This window comes from Cebidichthys violaceus, unplaced genomic scaffold, assembly GCF_023349555.1.
Source record: "Cebidichthys violaceus isolate CVI_PGR_0920_01 unplaced genomic scaffold, fCebVio1.0.p SCAF_7, whole genome shotgun sequence".
NCBI lineage: Eukaryota > Metazoa > Chordata > Actinopteri > Perciformes > Stichaeidae > Cebidichthys > Cebidichthys violaceus.
The window spans coordinates 10,809,806-10,834,302 of NW_027176927.1; the positions used below are offsets into that span (position 1 = coordinate 10,809,806).

Below are 24,497 nucleotides of genomic sequence, written 5' to 3' on the forward strand. Positions count from 1 at the left end.
CCATTTCCACATTACTCAACATAAAGGCCAAGATTGTCTTCCGGTTTGTTTTTCAGACAACATCACACTATGTGCCGGCACTTGCAGATATAAGAGCCTCTTCTGTAGACTTCTGGGATTAATATTTGTAAAAACAGTAGTATATTTACTTCAGTAAATTAGAATAATCGTCTGTATCAAACAGACCAGCAATGTGAAGGAGGTAAAGTGCATCCATATAACATTCCTAAACTCATTTCACATGCAGCATAGTAAGTTTGCAGAAAAACACCGTTGCTACTTTATTAGAAATCCGTTGAAAGAATTTGAGAAAGGACTCAGGTTCCGTGCATGAAAGTGCATAACAAGCATTTTGTCTCTTTGGAAATAGTTTACTGCATTGCTTGACTAACATAACAGTACACACATTGCTTTGGGTTGGGAAGAACTTTTAAATGAGCTTGATCAGAAGTGATGCTGTTTACTGTGCAGTCAGACATGGGAGTAGGTTTGAGAATTAGTCAAGGAGGAAGTTGTAGATCTAGTTATAGCAACAGTGGCATATGGTTTTACCAGTGTTGATAGATTTATCGAGTGTGAGAGAAAATTAGTCTTATTTTACAGAATTGGGTTTGCTCTCTTGCAAAATCCCTGTTTTAGCTTTAGATGGAAGTTATTTTAGATGTCTTTCAATTTACAAACAACACAGAAGTGACTGTAATGGCTAACTTCTGCATAAGGTGTCATTTTTAATCTAAGTAGTTGACTTGAACTAAAGAAATACATCTTTTGTTAGTATTTGTGTTTTTACTTGTATCACACAGCCTGCTAACTCAAGTATTACTTGTGTGTAGAAACCATGTCCAGATACGTATTCCTGACACATAACAAATAAAACACATAACAGACAAATAGACATGTTCTCTCCACACACACACACACACACACACACACACACACACACACACACACACACACACACACACACACACACACACACACACACACACACACATACACAAACACAATTTGACTCGCTAAATCTGGCATACATTTAGACATGCAATACACAAACATGCATGCAGAAGCAAGCACAGAAAATATTCATGTATGCATGCCTGGCATCTACACACACACACACACACACACACACACACACACACACACACACACACACACACACACACACACACCTCTGTGAGTATTGGTCTTACCATGTGAATGAGGTGTGAGCTGAGTTGGCTCAGGGGTCTGTTTTCCAGGAGCAGCTTCTCTGCTGCCTCCATCTCTACTGCTGGACAAGATAGCCTCTGGCTCTACACACACACACACACACACACACACACACACACACACACACACACACACACACACACACACACACACACACACACATATACATACACACACACATGCACACGTTAAATCATTTATAGAGATTTGACAGTCAATAATGATGGATCCAGAGACCTGCCAAGACAGACTCTGACAGACAGAGAAAGGTACACTGACAACTAGACTAAGAGAGGAAATAGTTTTTCTGCATATATTGTGTTGTTTTAACCTTTCTTCAATACAATGTGTGCTCAAGACAACCCAGGTTGAACAGTTTTTATTTATTGATTGATTTACTTTTGATTTATTTTGTCACGTCAAGTTATTTTTGCATCTCATTATGACTTCAGTCCCGCTTTTTTTCCTGCCCCCATCTCATTAGCACCTCTGTCCCTCACTTATTTTAGTTCAGTTCATGCCTACAGTGGAACTTCAGGCCAATTAGCTGTGGAATAATGTGATTAATACTGGCACATATTTTCTCTCTCTCTTCCCCAAGTCACTTCTTCTCTGTTACGCTCTCTCTCTCTCCTTCTCGTTTTTCTTCTGTAGTATATATAATCTCTGACACTCTCTCTCTTGACCAATGGAGTAATAGTTTGGGGAGAGCGTTCTAGTCACGTCCTCTCTCCTTATCAGACCCTATTACCCAAATGAATTTGGTTTGGGCAGAAGTTTTCTTTTTAATGAGCTTTGCATTTCTCGCAGAATTGATTTCCGCTGCACATTCTGCTTGCTCCCTTCTCTCTGTCTCTTCCCTTCTATCATCCATACTTCCCTCTCCTTCCTCCTTTCTCTTCCACCCAGTCTTTTACCCTGCCTCCCCTTTAGTCCCCCCACCCCCCCCTGTCCAGGCATTAATATGTATGCATCGGGCTGGGGTGCACACTATGGGGAGACAGGGGCTGGTGTGTGTGTATACGAGCGTACGTGAGTGTGTGTGCGTGTAGGGAGGCAAGCTAAGGACAAAGCCACTGGTGATAATGAGGCCGCAGGGACATAGCCAGACAGGCCCCTCTGTGTGTGCCTTGTGTGTGTGTGTGTGTGTGTGTGTGTGTGTGTGTCCCAGGGACTTGGGACCCCATCCGCTTTCTCCTGAGTCCACAACTTCAATATTGCGGTTGCTTAAACCTGCTAGCTTCCACTGCACACATCAATGGTCACACATACACACACATACACCCATGCCTTCAGGGACATGGTACAAGGGCAACATTTTGAGGGAATTGACTTTGTGATTCTGTCGGTGATTCTGTGCTCAACAGCGATGAAATTGGTAAATAGTGGTGAATTGATGTGGGAAATACAACAGCCTATAAGGACCAATGTAACATGATACAGCAAAACAGCTGACACACAAGTTAACATTTGTTTAAAATGATCAAATATTGTGGCTCTTTGAGGATTTCTTAGCAAGGACTGTAGTGCTTTTTAGAAGTATATCATACAAAGGATTTTGGTGTGTAACTTGCAAGAATAGTAGCTAGATATTTGATCCACGGATGCATTTTGAGGTAGTCATTAAAGCAGAAGGCAACAAAGCTGAGATCACATCGACATTAACTTCTAACTCATTAACATTACAATGAATGGCCATTTATGTGCCTCATCAATGGGTTTTCATTCTTAAAATGCTAGAATGTGAGAGAAAGTGTTAGAGTGGACGTACCTGCAGTGCGGAGCGGACAACAACAGATGTTTGTTTTAGGATGTTGTGAAGCAGTTCCAGGACGGCTTGTAACAGAAGATGGCTGACCTTCCTCCCAGCATGTCCCTCTGCATCCAGGTAGACTAGAGCAGCCTCTGAGAGGGCGCTCACCACCACCTCTATTAGGCCTGTACAGTAGAGGAAAAGTCATTGGATAAAGTTTTAAAGGATTTTGACTTGTTTTTGTTACCAAGGCTTACCATTTTACACACTGGTGACAGTCTAGACCAGGGTCTCCAACATTTTTTACTCTGAGAGCTAACTTGGCAAAATGAAACTTGCTGAGAGATATTCATAGCACCAAGTGGAGCATTACCAATAGCAGACATCATTTCTGTCTTACTTTTATGGTCCTTTAATTACAGTACAGCCACCATAGTCACCAACTCTGTTGTAATCCTGTGATCTGTGAAGGGCTTTTTGGCCTGTGTTAGAATGTGCACAAAATAACTCTTAAAGCCTGGTATTCTGTGTGATTTTTCAGCAAATTGCGTTACAACTGGAAGATCTCTTACAGAGTCTTACATAAATCATGTCTTTACCCCCACCCCTACCACAAGTGCATTAAACATTGCACAGATAACATCATAAGTGACTGTATACACATGGTCATGTAATAAAATACACCTTCTGTTGGAAAACATAAAGCTCTTGAGCTGCTTGTCTCTCATTATCATTATGTAATATAAAAAAAACATTTGTTCGCAAGCTCATTAATGAATTAATATGAGTTCAAATCATAGATTGCAACCGTCTACTTCTACAGACCTCTGTCTCTCTCCTACATGTATGTCGGAAGTACAAAGAATAAGAGTCTACCTCAGCCTGACCTGAGTAAATCTATGTGGCTGCAGGCTCTGGTTGGACTCCGCAGAGCATCAATAGCTCCTCTACATGGAGAGGGACAAGTCTCCCTCTTAGGTCGAATAGCAATTCTTGTCACGAATTTGCCAAGCAGAGAAAAATAGCGGAATTTGACATTTAACTATTTAAAAAGAAATCAAAGCTGTGTGAATTGAATTCATCTGTGAAAATCAGTAGCTGACAGTATAAACACACCCAAGTCCACAGAATGGTAAGTAGGTAACCCAAACAGCAACAACAAAAGACAACATAATTTAGATGCTAATCTAAAAATATATTCTGTTCTCCTCTTTGTATCTCTGTGCCTTCCTTCACTCTATCCTTCCCTAGACAACTGTCCAATGTAGAACAGTTTGAGAAGCTGCTAACCCTTGCTAAGTCATGAATAAATAGCTCTCACTAAAGTGCAAAACCATGTTCCTTTGCTCATTAAATTGAACATCACAGAGAAGATACTCTGCATTTTGCAGCTCGATTTGTGTAGTTAGTAATTGTAGGCTTCTGTCCCTGAGGTGTTCTCACCAAACATCTCTCTAAGTGACGACTGGATAGTTTCTGACCAGGTTGTCATGAGACATGCCTTTCGATAAATTTACACTGTGCCAATACTTTGGCTATCAATAATGAAAAAGTTGTAGTTCATTTTCATTTCTGTGCACAGAAGGGTAACAGTTAAATACCTTTCTTCACTGGGGAAAACTCACCCAGTGTTATTTTCTATTCCAATAGATCTTTATTTAGAATGTAGACGTTGTGTGTTTATTTTTGTGAGCTAAACTGCAACACTGCCGACACTAGAAAGCTATCAAGCTAGCCTGCTGTCAGTGGGATGCACTGTTACTTTGTCAAGCTGTCTCATAATTGAATAAACAGACTGCTCTACTTTGGACTGTTCAGTCAAACACAGACCTCTTGTGCTGTTAATGTGATCCGACAATGCAGTCCTCTTGAGAGGAAAGCTCTGTTCTAGATAGCTGCTCATGTATATGTAAATAATATTATTCTGTTATTATATGTTGACAATAGCTGTCATCACTATACATGGCGTTCTTTAACAAATAATTATATTAAATACATTCTCTAAAAGTTCCTGCTCTTTAAGCTACCTATCAACAGGGCATTATAGCTGCATAAGTCATCAAAACAAACATTACTCTTCGATTGTGTACTGAGTCAATGTTGTAATAATCTGCCAAAGTCAAAGTCTTACTTAGACAAAACAGCACTAAATAAGCCAATAAGTACGTGTTTATGCTTAAACTCTACACACATTCTACCACGACTAGGTTGACATGACACATGTTTTTCGAAAAATGTACAGCTCAGTAAAGATCCTTAAAAAAGGTCAAACTATGCATTGAATTGATATGGGCTACAAAGACAAAGCAAAATTCTGTTGGAAGGAGAGGGTTACAATAGTTCCAAGGAAGCAGAGAAAAGCTGTAAATTAGAGCAGGAATTTGAAGCAAATTCAACATTATTTTGAAATGTTTTAACTGTTAGTCACAGAACAGTTCTGTCGCCCGCCAAACCACAGGCAGACATTAATAATATTTAGATTTGGCCCCATCCAAACAAAATCCGCCTGATCACAGACCAAAGACATAAATCACAAAGCATGTAACATTTTAGGGGTTAAATTTGCGAGTCACTATGAACACACACTGTGACACAGTGATACAGATACGATTAAGTCATTGTCAAAAAACTCATGTACTTCAACCCCCCCCACACACACACAGACACACACACAGACACACACACAGACACACACACACACACACACACACACACACACACACACACACACACACACACACACACACACACACACCCTGTGTGTATATCCTTTGCAGGTGCATATACAATGTTTATGGTGTCCCAGCAGAGCACCCAGTATGCGCTCTCTGCATGTGTTTGTGAGTGCATAATGTAATGATGAGTATTACTGTTACTGAAAGGTATGGACGTGCACGCATCTCTAGATTGTGTGTGGGTGTGTGTCCACTTTTATTTATTTACAAATATTGCTTGCTCATTTTAAGACCCAATGAATAATTTCTGAGTGGAAACCATTGTGCTTTGTCCTATTTTGGAGTTAAAAATAGACATTCTACAATGCTTTGTGACATTATCTATTTATAAGCCACTGTGAAATTATTTCTACTGGAAATCAACAGGATGGATGGCTCAGAGCATTACTGTCTAAGCAAAGAAGAAAGTTTTGTGGGGACAGAAAAATCTACTGAACTGATTAAATAAGATTAATGGATAATATTTCAGTTAATTTAAATAAAGTTCAATTTAAGTGCATACATGGTTTCAATAATGTGACTTTCTCCATCAATGTCTGCGGCGTTTGGGTTGGTCTTGAAGAATGGAGTGAAGAATGCTGTGGTCAAATCATGTGTGCGCTTAATAGGGCGTCCCCCTCTTGGTCGATTAATTGACAAATTTTTGGTCTTAGTCGACTAAGATTTATTTAGTTGATGAGTCATTTTCATGCAGAAAGACTTATTTCCAAGAAACTTATTACCACATCAATTAAACCAACTAATCAATTATTCGACAAAATCAGTGTTAGTTGACTAAGAATTGCTTTGGTTGACTAAATAATAGAAAACATATTTTATTCATAAAACGTTGTGTACAACCATGTTTTTGTTCCCACCCTATTGCTGAAAGAAGTGTCCACTTCCACCGTATTCTGTGGTGCAACCTGACTGACTCTACAGGAGCAGAAAATGTCACCACAATTTTACACTAAACTTCAGATTTATACCAAAACAGAACTCATACTCAAACAACAAAACAGGCTGCTTGTTAATGCTTTCCAAGATGTCCCATATGACTGTTCCAAAGATACCTCAGTTTAGGCAACTAAACACATTAGTTGAAGTTAGGTTGAGACTGTGGTCTTGTAAAATGAAACTATACAAAATATATAATTATTACAACTCTTTATATGTCGATAACTTTTCACTAGTAAGCAGGGATTGCAATGCAAACTGCACAGGTATCAATGCAATCTATGCAGAGCGTAAAGAGCAAAACATTTCGTAAATGTGCTGTCAAAAGTGTCTTATTTATTGCTATTATAGAAAATTGTCAGTGGTCCAGTGACCTCTTGTGTGCTAATATGAAAACATCAATATGGATGTGGATATAATTATGCCAGGGGGCATAATTGATTGGACACATATGGACCGTCACACCCTGTGGAAGAACCATTTTAGAATTTTTTATACACCGTTTGGGGAAATAACCTGAACCCAATTTCAAACGGCAATTTATAGATGCAAGTTCCACAGACACTAGATAACACCGGCGCAGAGGCAATTACCTAAAACATTCCTCTGAGCTTCTCACAGAAGGTCAAGAGAAATAACAAAGATTGGTGGCAGAGCAAACCCAGAGAGCAACCTCAAAGATTCTGAAGACCCATGGAGCCCCTAAAGACTTCTTTAATTAATTAAAGAACAAGCTTTAATCAACTGACACCTTGTCAACACCCAAAGACCAAACTCATGGGTTGATGGGAACACTTCCGAACTGTTGGGTTGATTTTTTTTATTACATTACATACTCTAGATGTGTCAATTTTCTCATCAAATCACGCAGTCTGCTTGTCAATGCGCCTACAAAATGAGTCTGAAATTCACTCTAAGCAGAGAAGCTTTCGGCTTCATATGCTTGTATAATCAGATTACAACCTAGACTTTCTATATTAGTCTGCTTCATGTTCACAAATGAAAACGGAGCCTTCCACAATCATACAATATAATAAGAACTTTGTTTAGGAAGAGTCTCTCACTCCCCTCTCTCCCTGTATCAAATTGTCACTCACTTCAACCTCAAAATTTCTCCTCTATTATCTCATCCCTCCTCTACGTCTTCTTACCCAAAATGCACCACATTCTCTCTCTGTGTATCCCATTCTTCCTCTCTGTCACCTCTTTGCTACCCTTTTTACCTCCCGTTTTGCTTTCCTGGCTCTGTCATCTTTTCCCTCTCTCTCTTCTCTCTCATGCTTTTTTACCATCTTCTATTTCTTTCTGTTGTTCCGTTCTCCCTCCCTATCTCTGCCTTTCTCTCTCTCTTTGGTCCCACTGTCTTCATTCCCCAGGGGGTATTATCTCAGTCGGAGGCAAATCTGCCCAATTATAAACCTCATCTCCTCTTTCTCTCTCTCTCTCTTTCACACACTCACACATATATATCGGGCGCTCCTGCATCCACATGCACATCTACTCTCGGTTTCACACACACACAGAAGCAAAAGCACAAATAAATTCACACAAGCACATAAACAATCTCCCTATTTTGCTCTTCCTCACTGTCTATTTAATTTCCTCCCAACACACACACACACACACACACACACACACACACACACACACACACACATACACACACACACACACACACAAACACACATATACATACATGCTCACACACCTCCCTTCCCTCCCGTTTCTGTCACACCTTAAAAAGCCAATTATACACGCTTCCTCCCTTCTCCTTTTCTCTTCTCTCCTCCTCACCCTCTCCCTTCTTTTCTTGCCATCACCACGCTGATATGGAGTGAACCACAACTACAAAAAAGGGAGAAGAGGAGAGTAGAAGATAGCAAAGGAGCTCAAAATAGAGAATAGGGGAGAAGGAAAAAATGGGAACAGAGCGATGGAAGGAGAGGAGACGATGTGGCAAGATGTGATCTGAGTAGATTAGATTAGAAAAGTAGAGGGAGAAGAGGAGAAGGAGGGACAAGAAGAGTTGAACAAGTAAATACAGCAGAGGAGAGGAGAGGGAGAAGAGAGGGAGAGAGCGTTAATTGCCCGGCCAGTATTAATGCTGGGTTGACAGTTTCTTGTTGAGAGAGAAGCTGATTGGACGATAATGATGCTGACTACTGAACTGCCGCACTGCTGACCCAATGAAAATAGAAGGAGAGGAAGGGTTGATAGTGGTGGTAGTTTTGGGGAGTCAGGGTGTGCAGAGGAAAAGAGGGATAGACAAAATGAGACACAGAATAATGAGTGAAAGAGGGAGACAGAGAAATGAACACAGTCCTAAATAGTAATTTGAGAAAGCAAGTATTATTGTGTTACATTTCCATTGCTGCTGAGAGTTGCAATTACAGCGTTGAACTGTGGGTCCTGAAACATTTGCATATACACGCATACACACAGAGGCAGCAGTGTTTGTAAATGTTTCTGTAATGTACTGCATTCATTCTCTAATGATAGATTTAGGCTGCAACCGTACATGCCTAAGCTTTTGTGCCTTTATGCAATCGACAAGAAATCCTAATATTATTGAGTTCCACCATAGCTGAAGGACAAAAAAACACATTGCCTCTGCCTCATGCACAAACAGCCGAGGTTGTTGACCAGATTAAGCTTTATGCTGCAGCAGGACGGCAGGCTGGAGAAAGCAAGATGTCAACAAGTAACATGACAATAACTAATGCTAGCAGAGTAGATATACAATACCCACACCCTGCTGCAGTAGGGTCAATGACAGACGGGCCTCTAGGACTCACTTACCTCACTCACTAACAATAGCGCTAGAGTAAGAGAAAGTACAAATCGAGAAAAGTAGAGAAAAGTCGGTTTTCAAAGCAGAAGTATCTTCCCTCTCTTCCAGCATACTGTACCTTGTTGGTATTGTGGCTCCAGGTCCAAGACTGTGTCTCCACATAGGTTACACAACAAGGCGACTGCATTCTGGACCATCCCACTGGTAACATAACTACTGTTAGCCTACAGAAGGTAGGAGGACAACATAGGATAACGAGGTTACAGTTCAGCTTACATTTTATATTCCATAATAAGTTCACAGTCAAATGTTTTCTATGTAGAATGTTTTCACATCCACTATCTAACATCAATGTTATGTGATGACTTAAGATAAATTATGTAATTAGATGTATGGTAGTGAACCTTCACAAATGGAGAGCATCGTTTTTATCGTTAAAGCAACATTTCTGTCATAGACCTTCCTCACAACAATAGATACCACTTCTTTACTACACAGCCATGGTTGCAAAAACTATTCAAAGAGCATAAGAGTGTGAGGGGATAAATATTAATCTTCCCAGTTACCTTCAAACTTTTCAAACTTTTTATTTATTAAATGACTTAGGTTAGACCTAAAGCTCAGGTGAATGAATGTACACAAGGTCAATAATAACTAGTGTGGCCAATACAACTCAGAAGCCAACCAGCAAGTGAAATAACGGTATTGTATATGCACTGATTGGATTTATGTATTATCATTTTGTAATAGAAAATGTATATCTTGTCCTGAAAACACTGGTTTATCAGTTCAGTAGGTCTGCAGTTTATTGGATGCAGGCCCTTGGCATGTCTTTTTGTCACCCCTGAATATTAGTGAAGCTTTGTATAATAGAGAGCTGCTGCCTTTCCCATGTTTTATGGATCATTCAGTCTTTTTGTTGTTATTACAGGTCAATTTTGTAACATAATCGACAGGAGCTCATGGCATATTTACTGTCAGAAGCACAGCTATATTGGCAAATATTTCTTCACAGAGAATAACTTGATATTTCACCTGAGAAGAATCTGTTCTGCGTATTTGAATTTAAATGAATTCTGTTCATTAGAGGATGGTGTAGTTGATAATTAATTGGTTTTGAAGAGAACAAGAAGCAAGGCTGTAGTCTCCATTTCCTTACTCTGATCTCCTTAACCTTTCCCTTCTCCTTTGTTTTTTTCTCCACTCACTGGTTCCTCCTTCTTTCTCCTCCATACAAAGTCTCCTTCCTCCTGCAGTAATTCACTTCTCCGTCTCTCTCCTGCCCTCATTTCACTATTTGATCCTCTCTGAGATACACCAGCTCTGCCCGCGGGGGCCGCACGCATCAGTGTGATCTGTGTACGGGCCGATAAGCCTGGCTCGTACTCATCATGTGCAGTAGCCTGAGGCTGAAGACAATGATATCAATTCACACCTACTGTAGGATAACCTGCCTGTCAGTAACGGCAAATGATAAAGCTAATTTATTTTGATCTTTATGGACTAATGAGCTGTGAAAGGACTATCGTGTACATCACTGAAAGCATAGACCCGACTAAGAGCAAAGAGGAATGGGAAACACAAGTGAATTTTAACTTAGTGACTCACTGTCCTGCATTTCACATTTGTTAGTGGTGTATCTACAGAATGTACAGTATAAGTGAGATTTTTTTTTAAGTATTTGACTGCAAGCCACTGTGCTCAGTCTTCTGCCTCGTCAGGCACAACAACCAACCAGTTGAAGAAGTCTAGTCTGCTTCCTGACGTCCTTTCATGTCTGAAGCAGAACTACTTCATCATCCAGACAAATACAATTAGGTGAGTTTCTCCACGACAAGTGTGATCACCAGTGGCAGGTGTAATCAATCCAGATCACAGTGTTTCAGGCAGCAAAAATCAATGCAAACGTTAGCAATACAGACGGCACTAATAAATCCAGACATGACTGGTTCAGACAGGAGTAAACAATCAGGAGAGAAGTTAATCAGGCTGTTGGATAAGAGTGTTTAACATTCTGCATCAGCTACTCTGGGCTGCACAGGCAGCCATGCAGAACACTTATTATTTAGAGTGTGTGTGTGTGTGTGTGTGTGTGTGTGTGTGTGTGTGTGTGTGTGTGTGTGTGTGTGTGCGCGTGTAAACTGTAAATTGTTTGCTGCAGCACAAGGGTTTTGGTTTGCTGAAAACAGATTGTACTGTTTGTGGGTTCATTAGATTCTGCGTCTGCAAAAAGGGTCAGGTGAAATAAATTGTTTACTGGAAACGTTGTTATGCTTCGCTGATAACAGACACGTGCTGTGTGTTTGTGTGCATGCATTTGTGTGGCATCTTAATAGCAGAGTCTATATTCTCACTCTATTAACCGTTCCTCCTCTCTGTGGCTGACCTGCCAGTCAATTACACCAGCCCTCTAATAGGTCAACACCACTCAGACTTATTTGCATAACTACATCTATGAATGTTAGATGGAGCGAGTAAGAGACGAAAGAGAAGGAAGGAGACAGAATACAACGGAGCTGTAATAAAATGCCATGAAATAATACAGATTGGGTTAACAAAGATTGATGAGCTGATTGTAAGACTATTTAACAGACTGACTGATTCATTGACTGACTGAATGAGCAAGTGATTTGCTGATCGGCTGAATAAAATTGCTTAATTGATTAAGTGAGATTGGTTTCTTACCACAATGAGTTGAAAGACGGTTGGGAGGATCCTACTGTGTTTGATCAACCTGAAAAGCAAATGGGAAAAACATATATTGGAGGTAGAGAGTCGAGGGTCACAAGTGTATTTAATTTAGAGGGAATTCACCACACTGTTCACTCACACCCACACACACACACACACACACACACACAGCTGTTTCATCTTCATTAAGGTTGGAGTTCCGCTACAATGGCTCCTGTCTGGTACCAGCGGAATTGTGGGGAGAGAGGAGGTACGAAATGAGGAGAAGCGATGAGAGCAGATGACGTGAGAGGAGGTGAGAGAGGAGAGGGAAGTACACGGAAAGAGGAGTTGAGAGTTGAGGAGAGGACGAGGGAGGGGATTACATTTCAAGAGGAGTAAGGAAGGAGAAGATTAGAGAGGAGGGAAAACAATTTGGGCAGAGAATAGAGGAAAGACAGAGGAGTGGAACAAATGGATAGGAAGGAAAAACAAAAGAGTGATGTGGATGGATCCACATTGAAAAACTAGAAGGAAAAGCTGTGAGAGAGGGAGAGAGAGGGAGAGAGAGAGAGATGGCTGTCTATATTAGCAATGACATTCTGTCTACTTACTGATTAAGGTTCTTTGATTTGCAACCAATTACCGTGTGGTAGGAGAGTCAACACATATGCACACACACCTAGTGTAAGAACACAAGAAAGCATTCAGGCTGTAATGGGAACAAAGCCAGCTGAAGTCAGACCGGTGTTAATACGCTAAAGGTAACAAAGCCTGTTCACTGATTTAAAACTCTGTCTTCATTTTAACTATGATTTATAGCTTGTCTGGCAGGCGTCACACCACTTATGGAAACCTTTCTGTGGACTTTTCAGCGCAAACATTTAGGAATGCACTTTCGATCATGTAATGTTCTTTGAACCTTATTAGAATGATAGTGTATAATCTGGGTGGCTGTCTTCATTTGATAAAAGTTAGATGTTCCGGTAGAAATGCATCTTAAATCTTTTTCATTAACTGCTCAATGGCCTACTTTATGTTCTATATGTTTGCTGATCCATTTAGTCTCTTAGAGTATATACTTTTGCAGCAGTCCTGTACCCTACTTTTAACACAGAAATCAATACCAGCATCATTTTATCTTAATGTGTGCTGAGAAGATATTCCCCACACCATTACATAGTTTTCTGAGCAAAAACCTCAGCATCTGCATAAGAACTGAGTTTCTGCCATCAGCACACCACTGAGCTACTGATCCAACAGCATTAAAACGCATTAAAAAAATGCGTCTTTTTAGCTGAACAGTACCCATGTCCATCATGCATACTGAGAACACTCATTGTCTGTAGGAGCTTGTAGAGTTGTGGACACTGATTATATCTCTGTCGTAGCTGCTTTACCTACCAGAGTGATGATGAACTATATCTTAAGATTGTACTCTATGTTAGGCCTTCAACAGTTTATCTTATCTCACCTTATGAACGGGTAAGTGTGTGAGTGTGTGTGTGTGTGTGTGTGTGTGTGTGAGTGTGAGTGTGAGTGTAGATGTGATGGATGTCCACCCATTAGGTAGGTGACAGGCGGAGAGATGAGAGGACAGGCCAGGCCAGCATGACATGAGAAACTGAACCACCTTTAAACGACCAGCCATACATCAATAGACACAATGCACAACATCAGACACTGAACAACACAGAGCACAACAGACTGTCTATAATAGAACAAACACAGATGAGACAACCCTTACTGCTTTAGTCATACATCATCAGTAGCTTTATAATAGAGAATATAAAAACTATCACTATATGGATGACCACTAAGATTTATTAACCTCTGTTCTACTAATGATATAAATTCTGCTGTCAGATATACTTGTAGCTCTAAATGATCATCGTGGATTATTTTGCAAGGGCATACTAGACCTTGTAATGTCAAGTGAAAAGATAATAAACACCAAAGTTAAGGCAGAAGATTGTATCTTAGCATTTGAACATTTTAGTCACTGGAAAGTTCTGCCCTGGAAGATGGTCAAATTATTCACAAATGACATCTTGATGAGTTTCTGTATCATCTAAAGACTATTTTAACATAATTTTTCATGCATTTATTCACAACAGACAGCAGCCCAGTAACACAGGCTGTTACATGCAATTACAGACTTTTAGCGTGTGAAAACAACCACCTTGGTGTTGTTGACACCTAATGAATGCACTTTTATCTGGCTTAGGGAGACTAAGGTGTCCAAATGACTATAGCAAATTGATGGTGTAATGGTTTTGCAAGGTTGAGTCTATGAAAAGCTATTACGTCATGGTAAAATGAAAGGAAAAACACAACCCAAAGAATCATCAGTTGTTTAAGATAGAGAGATACTTTCTACAATCACAATACAATAGCCAACCCAGTTAATCTTAGAGAAAATAGTACCCGATACTTGGATGATAACCACACACAGACATTCAGTGTGTAGGAGTTGAAAACATACTTGGGCACACACACACACACACACACACACACACACACACACACACACACACACACACACGTAACCCCACAGCATAAGGTTCTTTGGCTAAAGGTCATAGTAAATGTAGTTGTTTGAAGGTGTGTCTGGGCTGCGATAATGCAGAGAGAAACAGCAGGCTGCCTTCCCAACGTTAATGTCCCCAATTTACCATCTAATTACCGCTCGGCCGGCTTCATAGCCACACTTATCTAACCAAGACCCAGGCAATTTAATTTCTGATTGTATAACTGCAGTGATGGAGGGAGAATTGTGGAAAGAGGGCACAGAGAAAAAAAGAAATGTGGACTAATGTTAATAAATTAGAGATGGTGAGAGAAAGAGAACGAGGGAGACAGAGAACAAAAATGTAAAATATTGTTAATAATGTCAGAGGAAAAAGAGTGAGAGAAAAACAGAGATGTAGAGAGAAGAGTGCTGACACCAATTTGAAAAGTTCACGTCACTCTACTTGTGTCAAGGAAAGAAGGGGATGAGGGGAAGGGGAGGAAGCGAAGGACGGCGACGAGAGGGGGTAATATTACTGATAAGAGAAGTAGGGGCGTATTCAGCTACAAGGGTGAACTCTGAACTTGTGAGGAGGTGGTGGATGGAGATGGAGTGAAAGTTGGATACTAGTGATAAGAGGTTTGTTGAGTTAGTATCGCTGAAGTAGATAAAAAAAATTAGTGGATGGAGGCAGTGACAGAAATGAGGGAAGGACAAAACAGAAGGTTAACAGTCATGGTTGTTGTAAATTAATTACAATGATGCATTCTAGAAAATGGAAATTTCCAACCTTCTACTAAAAAAAGTGCAATGGAGCACTACTCAAAGTCAGAGATCCTACTTTAGAACTCCAGGCAAATCCATCCACCCCAACTTCACAGAGAAAATATGTGGAGGCTCTGTACTGCTAAGAGCTCAATTGGGTGTACACTCGAAAGTTGGATATTTAAACTTGGAAAATTATGACTTCAGAGTTGTCTAGAATGCAGCATTAGTATTGAATGATGAAAGATTAAATATTGTAATCTGGATGAAACTGCACCCTTTTTTGCCTGCTTTTTCTCACCTTCTCAAGGAGGTGATGCATGTCGATTTATGCTACCTCACCCACTAACACGTTTTCTCTCCTTCCAAATGTAACCTCTTCCCCCCCTTACTGAATTTCCCCGTCTATCTCTTTCCTACTTCCTCCTTATATCCTTCCTTTTGCCCCTCCATCCACTTTCTTGACTTCCCCATTCTCTCTCCCTCTCTTTCACCTTTACCTTCAGTCTCTGTCAACAGCTGAAAAGAGAAGACAGATGACCAGAGAATCAAGACTTACTGACAGCTGCTGTCAGAACACATCCATCAAACACACATAAGCATGCACGAGTGAGTGCACACACACACACACACACACACACACACACACACACACACACACACGCACACACACACACACACACACACACACACACACACACACACACACACACGCATACACGCATACACGCACACACACAGGAGAGTCATCTCATGGTTACACTAGGGATCAGCAGATTCTCTGTGCAACCAAACCAGAAAACACATCATTACCTCTTTTGGTGTCAGATGACTGCTTCCTTTAAGACATGTTTTTAAATTCCTGAATACCGATTTACTTCAACATTATGCAGTAGTGAATTTTTCTTTAACGCCAGCAATAATTTTGTCTTAGTGTCGTGTATTTAAAGAGTGTGCAGTACACCTTTTAACAGAGCTCTTCAGGAGTAGCTAGTGTGCAAAGCAGCACAATATGTCAAGTCTTTACACATCTTAGCTGATACAGCACCTTATGCCTGCCACTAGACTGATTACTACTGTAGAAAACACTGGCTTTTAGACGGGTGTACAACATCACTGCTAATAGTAAGTGTGTGTGTTTGTGCATTTATCCATGCATGTATGTGTGTGTGTGGTTGTGAATAAAAAACAGTTCGTAGTGATTCACAGTGCTGAACTCGGAATGACTGGCCGTTTGTGTGCCTGCTAGGACTGCAAAACACTTCAACACAAATAAAACTTGGTCTTGGTTATAGAACAAAAATAGTGGAGTCCAAGGTAGTATAGTCTTTAGTTAGCAAAGGCATTGTGCACATACGATTTCAGTTACTATAAAAAGGAATAATGTATGTTAAGAGGTGGATCCATGTCTAGAAGAACAGGCTGACCAGCATCTATAGAGCAGGTTTGCTTGTAAGTTTGTGCTGCTGAGCATGGGACTACTTCAATGGATGTGTAATACACAGTTCTGTACTCTACAGTGTACTTTATTACATGAAACATATCTGGGATGGTACTGGAAGTTACAGTAAGGTCACATTTTGGTAATGCCATGCCTCAACAGTGTTTTGTGCCTGTGTGGGCAGTACCTGCAGATCTGCGTGCTGTGTTCAGTCATCGATACCAGCAGTTTGAGTGCGTAGAGTGGGATAGGCTCTGCTGCTCGGAGAAGAGACTCGTACCTAGACACAGAAATGTATGAGTACAACATTTGGCTTTCATAGTGTTAATAATGAATGTACTGTTCTTATCATAGGTAACAGAGTGTAAATTGGAACAGATCTGGACAGATGGGTAGAGAGGAGGGGGAGCGGAGAACTAGAGTTATAATAATAGACGGACAGGAGAGGAAAATCTGTGAAGAAGAGAAGGGAATTTGAGAGGCAAATGGGGGAGGAAGGGGAGAGATGTGAGGGTAAGGAGGAGAAATGTGGATGGAAATAAAGGTGGATGAGAAGTAGGGTAACACATGAAGTAATGGTGAGAGAGAAGAACATAAAAACTTAGAAATAATAATGGTTCAGGAGGAAGCCGTACAGATACACATAGAGGGTATAAAGGAAAGTGAGAATGCCAGCGTCTATTTTGTATTTTTGTTTCTCTGTCATGATGAGAAATCTGCACTTCTCCCTTTGCTCTCCACAGATTGTTCGCTCATTTGATGTCAACACTCATAAAGACAGATGCTTGTCAGTTAGCTGCATCTGACAGGTACCGGTATGTAACCTAAACCCACAGAAGCGGGACAAAATACTCTGTACAGCTATTTACCCCACGAATAGTATCCATAACAAGGTTGTCACTTGGTATTGTAAAAGGGGGATTGAAGGAAATGTTTTAATAGTGAGGGACATAATCAATAACAATATCAATTTCACAAGGAATCATTTTGACGATGCTCTCATTTAAGCTAATTGTCGAATAAATAGTATCACAATCAATTTGGTTACATTGTAGTGATGGTAAAAAGGCTACTCATAGAACATATAATGCTCTTCTGTTCCTACAGAAACAAAATATAAAAGAGGAAACCAGAGACACTCAAGCTCATATTTAGAAAGAGGCCTACCCACCTTGGAAGCAGAGATTTAGTAATGAGAGCTAAGATTTGATTACAGGAGCTTCCATCGTCTCTTCCTTCTAATGCCCTTCCTCCTTCCTCTCTTCTCTCTCTCGTTTCCTCTGTCTGCTCATCTTCCTCAGTTCCATCACTCTCCTGGAGCAGCAGGACAAGACAGAGTTCGGACAGCACCCTCAAAACAAACACAGACCACTCCACTGGAGCGCGCACGCACATACACACACACACACACACACACACACACACACACACACACACACACACAGAAAGAGAGTATTAATATAGTAGAAGTGTTTTGAATAATGTATTTATGTGTAGTTAGAAGTAGCTTTTGGCTACATCTTGACTGAGAGAATGTTTCTTAGTTGTATTTTTGTTTCCAAGAGGACCATTTATGTAAGTGACATTTGACTACTGCATGACATCATATGACCATTACCTTACTTGAAAATGTTTAATTTAGAGGCAACAACACTGATGCCAAAATGTGAGATTCTACTGTAGGATGTCACTGGAAGTCAATCCTAAGGGAACAAGATGTTCAGTGACACCTTATGACCAGTTGGGAAGTGAACAATGTGTGTTTTACTCCAAAAAAATATTTTCTTCGACAGCAATTCAAATTTCTATCCCTCTTTTGCAATTTTGTATCTCTTCTCTCTAATTCTCTTCCAACTTTAAAAATGATCCTCCATCTCTCTTACCATTTCTGCTGAAAGCCAGTGTTGTCAGAGGAGGCAGGATGGCATCCACAACCTTCAAGAGACATAAAGAGACAAACCTAGTCAAGTTGCAGTTTACATCCATGTCTGTCTAAAATGTTATCATTGTATCCTATGAGACACTGGAATTCTTGAAAAACGTGTTTTGTGAGGTCACAATGACTTTGACCTTTGACCACCAATATCTAAACAGCTCATTCTTCGTCCAAGTCGGAAATTCCCTCAAGGAGGTCTTAACATATTACGTTCACAAGAATGGGACGGACGTATGGACAACACAAAAACATAATGCCTGAAAAAGGTATAAAAATACTTCACCCATGTCCCTCTGTAATGGTCCTTGATCAGGATACTCTGAGAAGCTGATTACTATTAATATTACTCTATTGAAGCAATGCTAGAATCTGGCACAGTTGCAAGCTGGTGTTATATAAATCCATCTGCAGATAATGTCTCAGTGCCATGGACATGAAACAACTCAGGTCACCCAGGCTGAATTTCGGCACCAATAGAAAATCCCCTTGTAGGAATTGTAGCAGGTAAACCACTGCCAATGTACTGAGGGATTTTATAAGTAAAAGTTCATATTCAATCTCACTGCTTAACTTAAACAGTATAAAGTTGAATTTGGTCCTGTGTTCTCTCATTTGAGGCGGAAAAGTATATCAATGACAGCAATTTCCGCCTTTCCTCTGAAAAACACTTACTATACAGCAAATGTGAAAACAGATATATTTTAGATCAAACTGAATAGAGGACACTGTTCTGTATAAATTCAGTGGGCATCAACCGCACAGACCACTGTCACAGAGGATCAAATTACTATGGAAATGCACTGTTGAATGATCTCTTTGATCAAGCACACGCACACGCACAAATGTACTTCCGCAACTGTCAAAGTCCTTATTTAGGCATGGATCTGTAATGCATGAATTTGCATGATTACTAATATTACCATAGAAACAACACTAATGCTGAGTGAGTGTGTGTGAGGTCATTACATTGAAAGCCAGAGCGAGGAAACTACAAAGGATGTTGTCCACCACTTAATGCTGTGTGTATTTATATCACAACCATCAAAAGACTGGAGTGCGTGTGTGTGTGTGTGTGTGTGTGTGTGTGTGTGTGTGTGTGTGTGTGTGTGTGTGGAGAGGCTTGGTGCAATTTCTCTGAACTGTGAACTATGGGGGGGACATGTCCCCTCACTGTCTGAAATCCTGTCTCATTTTCTGTTTTGCTCTCTAACCTAGTTACCCCTCTACCTATTACTGAACTAAAGATCAATTTCCTTTATAGCAAATACAAAAATAGTAATATGCTATTTCATCTGTATTCTCACAGGACTAGAAAGGATGAAATGTTGTATATACTTTGTATTTTCCCTTTTTACCATTTGGAAATCACAGGCAACAGGGGACCTTCTGAAATTCTACTTCTGCTTCTTCTGGTAGACAAGCCTCATGTATACATTGTTGATTAGGCGGTGCACAGACTTACTTTCTTCCAAAATACCTGCTGTGCTCAACATTCTGTATATCATGAACTCAAAAATAAATAAGCTATTGTTAGCATGTGGCTCCTGGATCCAGACTGTAGTCTATAAAGATGCTCACTATATCCAGGCAATCTGTTAGAGAAAACAGTTTCATTCATCTATGTTTAACACCATGCCTTTTTCTATGAATTTCGCAATATGCTAACATTGCCTGAATTCAATGAGCCAACCTTAGAGGCTGAATGCACATTTAGTGCAATAACATCATGCTCAGGGAGTGAATTTTTAAATTGTTTATGTTTTTTGCTAACGTTTCAGATTTTTAAAAGGTCTGCCTTGAGTCTGTGTAGCCTATAAAGTGTTTTTCTACATCACAGCTCAATGACAATTGGGACACTTATAATAAATTCTCCCTATCACTACTTGTTTAAATGTGTAATACTTATATAGCTGAAACGTTTAACATTTTAAGATGACTAAAGAACAAAAAGTTCAAAAACCCCAATGAAAAAACAAAGAAGAGTCGAGGAGACCCTGCCCGGAGGAAGCCCGGGGCCCACGTCTGGAGCCAGGCCCAGTCGGAGGGCCCGACAGCGAGCGCCTGGTGGCTGGGTTTGCCACGGAGCCCGGCTGGGCACAGCCCGAAGCAGCAACGTGGCACCTCCCTCCTCTCCATCCTGTGGGCTCACCACCTGTGGGAGGAACCGCTGGGGTTGGGTGCGCTGCACCATGGGTGGCAGTGAAGGCCAGGGACCTCGACGGACCAGACCCGGGCGGCAAAGGCTGGCTCTGGGGACGTGGAACGTCACCTCTCTGTGGGGGAAGGAGCCGGAGCTTGTGCGGGAGGTGGAGCGCTACCAGTTAGATCTGGTGGGGCTTACCTCTACTCACTGCATCAGTTCTGGAACCGTACTCCTGGATAGGGGTAGGACTCTGGAGTTGCCCAGGGTGTGAGGCGCCAGGCGGGTGTGGGGATACTCACAAATCCCCGACTGAGTGCCGCTGCGTTGGAGTTTACCCCGGTGGACAAGAAGGGTCGCCTCCCTACGCCTGCGGGTAATGGGGGGGAAAAATCTGACTGTTGTCAGTGCATATGCACCGAACAACAGTTCAGAGTATTCGGCCTTCTTAGAGACCCTGAATGGAGTCCTGTATGGGGCTCCAGTGGGGGACTCCATAGTTCTGCTGGGGGATTTCAACGCGCACATGGGCAACGATGGGGATACCTGGAGAGGCGTAATTGGGAGGAACGGCCTCCCTGATCTAAATCCGACTGGTCGTTTGTTGTTGGACTTCTGTGCTAGTCATGGATTGTCCATAACGAACACCATGTTCGAACATAAGGATGTTCTTAAGTGTACATGGTACCAGAGCACCCTAGGCCGAAGGTCGATGATCGATTTTGTGATCGTATCATCGGATCTGAGGCCACATGTTTTGGACACTCGGGTGAAGAGAGGGGCGGAGCTGTCAACTGATCACCATCTGGTTGTGAGTTGGGTCAGAGGGTGGGGGAAAACTCTGGACAGACCTGGTAAGCCCAAACGGGTAGTGCGGGCAAACTGGGAACGTCTGAAAGAGGCCCCTGTCTGGGAGATCTTCAACTCACACCTCTGGCGGAGCTTTTCTAGCATCCCTGTGGAGGGTGGGGGCATAGAACAGGAATGGACGATGTTCAAAGCTTCTATTGCCAAAGCTACGGCGGTGAGCTGTGGTCTCAAGATCTTAGGTGCCTCCAGGGGCGGTGAACCTCGAACACCGTGGTGGACACCGGTGGTCAGGGAAGCCGTCCGACTGAAGAAAGAGGCCTTCCGGGATATGTTATCCCGGAGGACTCCTGAGGCAGTTGCAAGGTATCGACAGACCCGAAGGGCTACAGCCGCTGCCGTGAAGGAGGCAAAGCAGCGGGTGTGGGAGGAGTTTGGAGTGGCCATGGAGAAGGACTTTTGGTCGGCACCAAGGTGTTTCTGGAAAACCATCTAGAACCTCAGGAGGGGAAAACGGGGAAACATCCAAGCTGTATACAGTAAGGATGGGACTCAACTGAGGGGGTAATCGGGCGGTGGAAGGAGCACTTTGAGGAACTCCTGAATCTGACTAATACGCCCTCTATTGTAGAGGCAGAGCTGGAGGCTGATGGGGGAGCATCATCAATTTCCCTGGTGGAAGTCACTGAGGTAGTCAAACAACTCCACAGTGGCAAAGCCCCAGGGATTGATGAGATCCGTCCAGAAATGCTGAAGGCACTGGGTGTGGAGGGGCTGTCTTGGATGACATGTCTCTTCAACATTGTGTGGAGGTCTGGGACGGTGCCTAGGAAGTGGCAGACCGGGGTGGTGGTTCCCCTTTCCAAAAAGGGGGACCAGAGGGTGTGTGCCAATTACCGAGGTATCACACTACTCAGCCTCCCTGGTAAAGTCTACTCCAAGGTGCTGGAAAGGAGGGTTCGGCCGATAGTCGAACCTCGGATTGAAGAGGAACAATGCGGATTCCGTCCTGGCCGTGGAACAACGGACCAGCTCTTCACTCTCGCAAGGATCCTGGAGGGGGCATGGGAATACGCCCATCTGGTCTACATGTGTTTTGTGGACCTGGAGAAGGTGTATGACCGGGTCCCCCGGGAGATACTGTGGGAGGTGCTGCGGGAATATGGGGTGAGGGAGCCACTTCTGGGGGCCATCCGATCCCTGTAAGCCCAAAGTGAGAGCTGTGTCCGGGTTCTCGGCAGTAAGTCAGACTCGTTTCCGGTGAGGGTTGGCCTCCGCCAGGGCTGCGCTTTGTCACCAATCCTGTTTGTGGTATTCATGGACAGGACAGCACCTATGGTCATGTGGACTGGGTCATGACTGAAAGAATTAGATCGCGGGTACGAGCGGCCGAAATGGGTTTCCTCAGGAGGGTGGCTGGCATCTCCCTTAGAGATAGGGTGAGAAGTTCAGTCATCCGTGAGGGACTCGGAGTAGAGCCGCTGCTCCTTTGCGTGGAACGGAGCCGGTTGAGGTGGTTCAGGCATCCGGTGAGGATGCCACCTGGGCGCCTCCCTAGGGAGGTGTTCCAGGCACGACCAGCTGGGAGGAGACCCCGAGGGAGGCCCAGGACCAGGTGGAGGGACTATATCTCCAAACTGGCCTGGGAGCGCCTTGGGATCCCCCAGTCAGAGTTGGCTGATGTGGCCCAGGAAACGGAAGTTTGGGGTCCCCTGCTGGAGCTGTTGCCCCCGCAACCCGATACCGGATAAGCGGTCAAAGATGAGATGAGAGATGAGATAAAGAACAAATGTAAAAAAAAAAAAAAAAAGAAATTTAAAGGGGAAAAAAAGATGCTTGTGGAGGCAAAACTTACTTCAATCTTTACTTTGTGATGAGGATTCAGAGACATAACTAACTCAAACATGACTGTGTGTCCTTGTCCAGCGGGCAATAAAAGTTAATCTGAGCTGGCTGGTGGTAATTAAAGTGTCTTCCTGTGTTATTGACTATCAGTAGCAGCAACCTCCTCTTTGCTCCTTCCTCTTTTCCTCATCTCTTTTCTTTTCTCTCCCTCCATCCTGTCTGCTTCCTGCTGCTCTCCACTTCCATACGTCAATAGTCATTAAACACAATCTCATAGGCCTATCCCATGCACACTCTCTCACTCTCTCTCACACACACACACACACACACACACACACACACACACACACACACACACACACACACACACACACACACACAGACACAGTTCTGATGAGGCTCTGTTGGTTCAATAGTTGATTAGTGTCTTGCTTAATAGCGCACAAGCTGACCTTCTGTGCTATGACCACTATTAGACAGGTTTACTAGCCTGGAACACACACACACTGAATATAAAACCATGGGGAATACATGAAATGGACACAAACATTCATAGAGACAACATAGACCTGACAATTCTTATCGCCCTCACATGTCCTCTGGAAGCTGTCTATCACAGCAAAGCAATGTATGTATTACTTGAGTACAACAGACAGACACATAAACACAAACTTACAGTTAGTGCTGTGTCAAGAAGACAGACAGGAAGGCAGTTGCATATTTGCTTGCATGCATACTTACAGCACTATGATGTGGAGTGATGAGAGCATGGTGCTGACTCAGGACTTCCACAATGGACAGAGATGTCTTAATCAACTCCTCGCATACTGCTGCACCTATAGGAAAATCAAATATCTCTACTGAATCATCTCTTCAATAACAGGGGAGGATGACCCACAGACTGACTAGTAACTGTGCTCCCTGTAACAATGGCTGGGTGTACCCAATTTGTGG

General features: G+C 42.2%; 1 protein-coding gene across 1 annotated transcript in view; it reads right to left on the minus strand.

Moving 5' to 3' along the window:
* The window catches only part of ulk4 (unc-51 like kinase 4), a 79,516-nt gene that overhangs the window by 17,402 nt on the left and 37,617 nt on the right, over positions 1-24,497 (minus strand). The window contains exons 27-34 of the mRNA XM_068736310.1: positions 24,285-24,379; positions 18,699-18,750; positions 17,987-18,191; positions 17,003-17,095; positions 12,113-12,161; positions 9,546-9,651; positions 2,984-3,150; positions 1,194-1,295 (exon numbers count right to left, since the gene is read on the minus strand). Of these exons, the coding sequence (XP_068592411.1) occupies positions 1,194-1,295; positions 2,984-3,150; positions 9,546-9,651; positions 12,113-12,161; positions 17,003-17,095; positions 17,987-18,191; positions 18,699-18,750; positions 24,285-24,379 (869 nt within the window). The remainder of the gene's footprint in view (positions 1-1,193; positions 1,296-2,983; positions 3,151-9,545; positions 9,652-12,112; positions 12,162-17,002; positions 17,096-17,986; positions 18,192-18,698; positions 18,751-24,284; positions 24,380-24,497) is intronic.